At 40.0% G+C, this 8,511-nt stretch overlaps 1 protein-coding gene across 1 annotated transcript in view; it reads right to left on the minus strand.

The window, feature by feature from the left end:
* The window catches only part of RBM33 (RNA binding motif protein 33), a 136,698-nt gene that overhangs the window by 100,575 nt on the left and 27,612 nt on the right, over positions 1–8,511 (minus strand). The window contains exon 2 of the mRNA XM_023514413.1: positions 2,857–2,935. Coding sequence (XP_023370181.1) covers positions 2,857–2,935 — 79 coding nt within the window. The remainder of the gene's footprint in view (positions 1–2,856; positions 2,936–8,511) is intronic.

Genomic DNA, 8,511 nt, shown 5'->3' on the forward strand with positions numbered 1-8,511 from the left:
AAAAAAAAAAAAAGAAATGTATAATTAACTTAACTGAAGAAAAGATTCTTTTGGGGAGTATGTTGTCATAACATTCAAAGAGATTTCTCTTCATTTAAACTAGGTTACTGTCTTATGTTGATCTGCATCTTTCTGCACATTTGTCATGACAGTGCTTGCATCCTATTTGGTGTACTGAGCAATAAAATTTCCATTTTAAACAAAAAAAAAGAAAAGAAAGGGGTACAAGTGAATCTTTCTAAGAGTAGAATGTGAACGTTTTAAAACAATAACTGAGAAAATGACATGAAGGCTGTGCTGACCAGTTTGATCAAAGTATTTCGGATTGTGAGTGAAAACCCCACACTGTACCCCAGAAGTGCATTAATGTACATAGTTACCATTCAATAAAAAAAAAAAAAGAAAAGAAAGAAAAAGGAAAACAAATGGGAGAAAATGCAACAAACAAAATGATACTGCACTGAATCTTGAACCAAAACAAAGAAATTGTTTTCTGGCTAAACAGGATGCTACTGAGACAAATGAAAAAAACTAAATCTACCACTGTGGATTAAAAAATAGAACTGAATGTTTGCTAAACATCCTGACTTAAATATTATACGATTATTTGTATAAGTGCAAGTAGCCTTTCTTGGGAAATACACGCTAATAAAAAGACACTGAAGCATTCAGAAGTAAAGGGATGGTACCTGCAATCCACTGCCAAACAGTACAGGAGAGAAACTCTCAACATATATACTCTATACACACAAGTGAAGAGAAGGATAATGAGGATTATGTAACAAAAAGGAGCTAGTGAGTCTGAGGTCAGGTGAGAGTATTTGTGTTACTCTTGTAACTTTCTTCTAAGTCTGAAAAAGATTTCCAAGTAAACTTTTTCATGGTTGTGTGTGTGTGTGTGTGTGTTAAGCAGGCCCAGGTTGGACCCGCCAACCCTGGTGCACAGGCCCAGTGCTTTAACCACTAAGCCCAGGCACCCAGACAACTTTATCATGTTTTAATTAAAAAGTCATATAAGGTAAAGAGTATTAATTAGGCTATATGTATTTTTAAAAATCTAAAGGCTGGGGGTTTTTTTTTGGAGACAGAGTCTCACTTTGTTGCCCTCAGTAGAGTGCTGTTGCATCACAGCTCACAGCAACCTCAAACTCCTGGGCTTAAGTGATTCTCTTGCCTCAGCCTCCCAAGTAGCTGGGGCAAACTACTTTGGCTAGCACAAACTCCCGGCTACTTTTTGTTGCAGTTGTCACTGTTGTCTACTATTTGCTACAGCTGTCATTGTTCAAACCAGGCCCAGGTTTGAACTTGCCATCCTCAGTATATGTGGCTGGCATCTGACCCACTGAGCTATGGGCGCTGCCTAAAGACTGTATTTTAAGGAAACACACGCCACAGACTAGGGAAGGGATCTTTAAGCAACAAAACTACATTTCCAGAAAATATTAAAAAATCCTCAATGTCAGTAAGGAAAAAACAAACAACGAAAAATAAAAACATAACTATGAACAGACAATTCAAAAAGGAACCTCAAATAATGAGTAAACTACTCAAAGAACCACCTCCTATTTTGTTCAGCTTACCATCACAGTCTTTTAAACAAAATCAGCTTAACTACTTCTGTGTAAGACCATTTCTGTTATAGAAAAGACTTAGCTCTAAGTGCTAATTGATTTTCTTACAGACTACATGTTGGTTAATGTTACATTCCCTTGACTGGGACAAGAGATGCCCAGAGAGCTAATGAAACCATGACGTCTGTGGATGTCTGTGAGGGTACTTTCAGAGAAGACAAAAATTCCGATCAGAAGACTATAAAGAACCCCTACCCTCACCATGGGGGCAGACACTATCCAAATAAAGAGTTCAGCAAATTCACTTCGTCTTCAGCTGTGACATCTGTGCTCATGGTTCTCAGGTCTTCAAGCTCGCACTAGGACTGACGCCCTTGCTCCCCTGCTCTCAGGCCTTTGGGCATGGACTAGAACTACTGCACTGGCTCTGCAGATCGTGGACCTTCTCAGTCTCCAGAATTACACAAGCCATCCCTCATAAGAAATCTTTCTCCGTAAGTATGTCTATCCTATTGGTTCAGTTTCTCTGGAGAATCCTGATCTAATACACTACATGGGTCATCAAAGAGTGATCAACTTTATGAAGACTATAAGGGATCACATAATTTTCGTGACAGATTATTTTGTAAAACCTCTAGGGTATCATTGTTTTCATAATGACTGAACTCCAATGTAGTTTTTATATTTCCTCTACACAGTATTTAAGAAGTTAAGAAATTTGTAAAGAATCATCATCATTTCTCAACCTCACTACTCAAGTAAGTCCCAGTGTAGACTTCTCCCAGTACATATCCTCTGACTTCTCCTGGAGCTCCTCACCAGAGGTAACTGTAGTGTACCCTGAAGTGACATCTGTCATTACTCTGTGTTCCTACATAGGTTATTCTTCATCTTCGCTGGTAATTAGGAAATGCAAATTAAAATTAGTAAGGTAACAATCTACACATATTAGAATGTCATAATTTGTCAAGTCTAGCCAAATATTGGATATGATGTGAAGCGAAAGCAACTCTGGCATTCAACTACCACCACGATGGTTCTGTTGCCCATGAAGTCAATGCCAGACAGAGGGAGAGCTATATGCTGCTGGCAGCCCTGCACATGACGAGACTGCAACATCAGGCAGCCTTTTACCTGGAAAGCCTCACTTAGCCCAGTAGAACAGACCCAACCAGAAAGGACACCACGCAGCCAGCACACTGCTCTATAAAGACCTCTTGGTAGCCATGTGACAGAATAACAGAGATCAGCACAGATCACATGCGAAGCACAGGGGTGTACATACCTGTCCCAGTCCTCGTCCGCAGCTCTTCTTCTCCAGGACCGTTCCGCACCAGGCTTATCAAACTGGTCAAAGTCGTCATCTGTGAGGAAGAGTGCACTAAAGTCAGTTTTACTAAAGGAAAGACACAAATACCAAAACAACTTGCAATAAGATTCCTGACTTGACATTTTAAATTACAAAAGTTCTGGTGGCACCTGTGGCTCAAAGGAGTAGGGCACTGGCCCCAAATGCCAGAGGTGGCGGATTCAAACCCAGCCCCAGCCAAAAACTGCAAAAAAAACCACTAAAATTTACAGAAGTTCTATATACAACTATCATAAACGCACTAGCCATTTAAGTGATTAAAAAATACAAAGCTAGCCAAAGAAAATCAATTTATTGAGTTTGTTAGGCCTGAAAAATCACTTACATAGGAGAGTTAAGAAAACACAAACTTAAGTAAAATGTTTTCTTTATTAAGTAATGAGTTTTGAGTGTGTATATTTTACTGCAGAAAAAAACGCTGATTTGCTATGTTAGAGAGTTAATTCTTTTGTAATCTTTACTTTTTCCTATCATGAGAAATCAGGACTCTACTTAAGTGAAGCAGAGATAATGTAGAGAAGTACTGAGCAGGAGAAATATAATGCAAGCTACATATATAATTTTCAGTTTTCTAGTAGCCAGATTTTTTGAAAGTAGAGCTAGGTGAAACCTTAACCAGTGAAATTTAAACAATTTTATTTACCCCAGTATCTAAAACATCATTATACTACATACTTATAACTGACACAGAAAGTATTAGCAGGATTGTTTGTAATTTTTCCATACTAAGTTCATATTTGCATACATAGCTTCTCTTGCCTCTCAATGTGGACAGCCCACATTCCAAGTACTTGGCGGCTATACGCGGCAAGTGGCTACTGAAATGGACTGGGAAGAAGCAGCAATTAAGAGCAGAGTCTGTTTCATTTTCTGTAAAATGAAGCCATTATCAATTTCACAGATTTTCTACAAGATTCAATGTGCAACCTATCTTTAAAAAGAGGCATTGACAAACGGGTAGCACCTGATATAAAGTTATTTTTATTATTCGCAAACTCAGGCTTGGCACCTGTGGCTCAAGTGGCTAAGGCACCAGCCACATACACCCAAAGTGGCGGGTTCGAATCTAGCCCGGGCCCGCCAAACAACAATGATGGCTGCAAAAAATAGCCAGGCGTTGTGGCAGTTGCCTGTGGTCCCAGCTACTTGGGAGGCAGAGGCAGGAGACTCGCTTGAGCCCAGGAGTTGGAGGTTGCTGTGAGCTATGATGCCATGGCACCCTACCCAGGGGGAGGGACAGCTTGAGGCTCTGTCTCAAAAAAAAAAAAAAAAGAAAGAAAGAAAAAGAAAACTCAAATAATGGAAAGTAATGTCCTCTGTCTTAGGCATACATGAAGTAAAGAGGCTTGAGAAGCAGCAGCAACAGACAGATACCTTTCCCCAAGTGAGTCCACACAGGGCTAGGCAGAGCCAGATGACATAAACATGCATAAAGCTTCAGGAATTGTCCTAGCCTGGAGCTAGAAATTAACCAATAAATTCCTAACAAAGTAATATATTAACTCTTACCAAGCACTACCAAACAGAACAGGTGCTTTCAAAAAAAAATCCTACTATGTAAAAGGATGTCAGGTGGGGTCTAACTCCCACATGACACGCCTATGGAGCTCTTTGAGTCCACACCCGGTGAACCTGATGAAAATGGCGTTTTAAAAACAACCATTTAATCTCTAGGAATGAATCGCAGAGCATACATCGAATGAAAAGACACTTATTCCAGAAATCTACAAAAATGTGTTAAGAAATAGTGGCAAATTTTATGGCTTTTATAACAGGATTCACTCCACATCCATCAGAATCTCAGCTAAGATTCTGTCTAGACACCAAGCTCCCTCTTCCCTAGCATCCAGTTGGAAGGCCAGGACCTCTGCACTTCTCAGCCTGCACCCATCTACTGATAAAGGCTCAGTTCCAGGTGAGGGTGGTAGTGAGAGGTGTGGGCTCACTTTTTCTACATAGGTCCTATTTGTGGGACGGACACTACTGGGCCTAGAAGACTTATGGGCTGTAGGTCCTACACCAACAGCATCAACTTGAAGAGCACTGAGGCTGCTCCCTTACCCTTACCCCCCAGGTCCTCAGCTCAGACACCACTGTCCCTACTCACAGCACAGAGCTGTGGCATAGGGGGGCAGGGAGTCTTTAAACAGGGAGCTCCTAAATTCTCCCAAAAGCATGGACTTTAAGCCACAAGATTCTCTCAAAAGCAGTGTGGGTTTTGGTGAGAGGTAACTAGGAGAGTGGTTACAGTACCTGGAGACCATAGACACAGACTACAGACCAGCTGCTGTGCTACAGAGAAATGGGAAATGTGGGGAAGGCCTTTGCTTGGGTCAGAACAAATCTCCAACACTGGTCTATAAAGCAATTTAGGCCTCAAGGAATTGTGAAAGGTGTGGCCCAGTGAAAGAGACTCTCCAAACGAGCCTAGCTAAACCATCATCCCAAGGCTGCATAAGGCAGTGGGGGGGGGGAGCAGGGAGGTGAGAAGTGATTTCTCTAAAATAACCAGCCAGGCAACAAAGGAGTAAACAAACAAGTTCAGGGGTGGAAAAGTAGAAGACTAGTACCAGAGCTACTACAACATATATATTATCTAAAATGTCCATTTTCTAACAAAAAAATTATAAGACATAAAAGCAACAGGAAAGTATAACTTATCAGAAAAAAAGCAGGTAACAGAAATCACCTGTGAGAGGACCAGATGTCAGACTTAACAGAAAAAGATGAAGTAGCTATTATATGAATGCTCCAAGAATCGATAAAATTATCATCAAAGAAGCTAAAGATAATATGATGACAGGGTCACAACAAATAAAGAACAGGAATAGACAAATTATTAAAAAGAACCAAACTCTGAAATGACTTCAATAAAGGGGCTCAACAGTAGTAACATGTAGAAGAATCTGTGAACACAAAAACGGATCAACAGAGACAATGCAACGAAGAAAAGAACGAACAAAAGAAGAAAACTAAACACCACCTCAGAGAAATGTGGGCGTCTTAAAACTAAGCACACCCAGAGAAATGTGGGCATCTTAACACTAAGCCCACCCAGAGAAGTGTGGGCATCTTAACACTAAGCACACCCAGAGAAGTGTGGGCATCTTAACACTAAGCCCACCTAGAGAAATGTGGGCATCTTAACACTAAGCCCACCCAGAGAAATGTGGGCATCTTAACACTAAGCACACCCAGAGAAATGTGGGCATCGTAACACTAAGCACACCCACAGAAATGTGGGCATCGTAACACTAAGCCCACCCAGAGAAGTGTGGGCATCTTAAAACCAAGCACACCTAGAGAAATGTGGGCATCTTAACACTGAGCCCACCTAGAGAAATGTGGGCATCTTAACACTGAACACCACCTCAGAGAAATGTGGGCATCTTAACACTAAGCACACCCGGAGAAATGTGGGCATCGTAACACTAAGCCCACCCAGAGAAGTGTGGGCATCTTAAAACCAAGCACAGCAGTATACATGGAATGGGAGTCCCAGAATAAAAGCATAGAGGAAAAAGAAAAAAATACTCCAAGTAACAGCTAAAAACTTCCAAAATTTACTGGAAAATAGTAATGTACACATCCAGAAGCACAACAAACTGAAAACTGAACAGGAGATCCACACATGTCGTAGTCAAATGTTTCAAAGCCAAATACAAGAAAATTTTGAGAGCCCAAAAGAAGAATGACTTATTGCTTACAAGGGAACCACCCTAATAGCCATTTCTGACCACAAACAAGGGTCGCAAGTAAAAACTTTGAATACTGTAGTAGATCTCCTCTTCCCAAGAAATCGTTGTTAATTAGTGTTGCTGTCTACTTATTTAATGATTTTTGTAAACTATTTACTATGTCCCTTCTTGAGTATTCACTTCAGCCTCTATTCCATTATTTCCCTAGTTAGCCAAGGACCTGACGCATTTCCATAAATGTCAGGATTCGATAAGAAAAGAAAAGATAAACAAAACTGCAGGAGAACCTGCTTCACTGCAAGGGGATGGAGTCAGGGAGATAGCCCCAGCACCAGACCTCCAGTGAACAAGGGCAATGTCAGAGGGGCAAACAGCTCTGCTGGTCCAGTGCTTCCCAGGAAGGACCAATGCCTGGCACTTCCTACTCAACTATCTTTTCTCACATCACAGAGGGAATCAAAACATGATCCGACTAACTATATGCTGCTTATTATAGACTCACCTTAGACCCGAAAATCCTAATAGGTTCAAAGAAAAGAATAGGAAAAAATATTCCATGTAAACAGCAACCAAAAGAGACTGATGTGGCTAAACTAATATCAGACAAAATAAATTTTAAGTCCAAAATTGTTTTAAAAATATAGCATTTGTCCACTAACTAAAAGGATCAATTCATCAAGACAAAAAAATTATAAATATAGATAAAACAAAATATACGTAGCAGTAACAAAAATGAAGAGAGAAATAGTTCTATATTAATAGTTGCTGACTTTGACACCCCATTTTTCAGTAACCAATAGAACATCTAGATAGAAGATAAACAGAAAAATAGGAGACTTGAACAACACCTTAAATCACCTAGAACTATGAGACAAATAAGAGGTACCTAAACCAACAAAAGCAGAATATACACTCTTCAGTGTACACTGGAACATTCTGATAAATGTGAGCCCATAAAATACCAAAAATTATATATTTATATTTCATGAAACAGTAAACATCCCCATCTATGAAATATAAGCAAAGTCCCACCATTTTATAAGCCAAATTTTCTTTCTGACTTTTTTCACATTAATACACAGTGAAGGAACTGTTCAGTACTTAACACAATCACCCGTGACAAATATTGCTAATTAATCAGAGCATCCAATGGGCAGAATGGTAAGTGTCTATAGTCCCAACTACTTAGGAGGGCTGAAAAGAATCATCTGAACCCAGGTTTGAGGCTGTAGTACTCTGCGATCATACTTGGGAATAGCAACTGCACTCCAGCCTGGACAAAATAGTGAGATCCTATCTCTACTAACTAAATAAGAAAAAAGAAATTAAAGCATCCAAATCTGCTAAGAAAAGAAAATCTTCATTCTGTGCTAGCTAATAACAATCACCTAGAAATCTTTTAACAAGTTTACTATGGGCCAGGGGCAGTGGCTCACTCTCACTTTTAACTCTGGGAGGCCAATGCGGGTGGATTGCCTGAGCTCATGAGTTCTAGACCAGCCTGAGCCAGAGTTGAAACCTCATCTCTAAAAATAGCCAGGTGTTGTGGAGGACACATGTAGTCCCAGCTATTTGGGAGGCTGAGGCCAGAGAATCACCTGAGCCCAAGAGTGTGAGCTGTGATGCCATGGCACCACTCTATGGAGGGTGACAAAGTGAGACTCTGTCCCAAAATAAAATAAAATAAAATATAAAGTTTACAAACCCTTGGCCTCCTCTCTAATTTTAACTCAGTAGGCTCTAATTTTCTGTTGACATATTTCATGATTTGAGCACCACAAAAATCACAGTGGTTAATCTTTTTTTTTTTTTTTTTTTTTTTTTTTTGAGACAGAGCCTCATTTAGATTCTAACAAACTGCTTTCTATAAAGT

This window comes from Otolemur garnettii, unplaced genomic scaffold, assembly GCF_000181295.1.
Source record: "Otolemur garnettii isolate 467f Iridium unplaced genomic scaffold, OtoGar3 scaffold00053, whole genome shotgun sequence".
Lineage (NCBI taxonomy): Eukaryota > Metazoa > Chordata > Mammalia > Primates > Galagidae > Otolemur > Otolemur garnettii.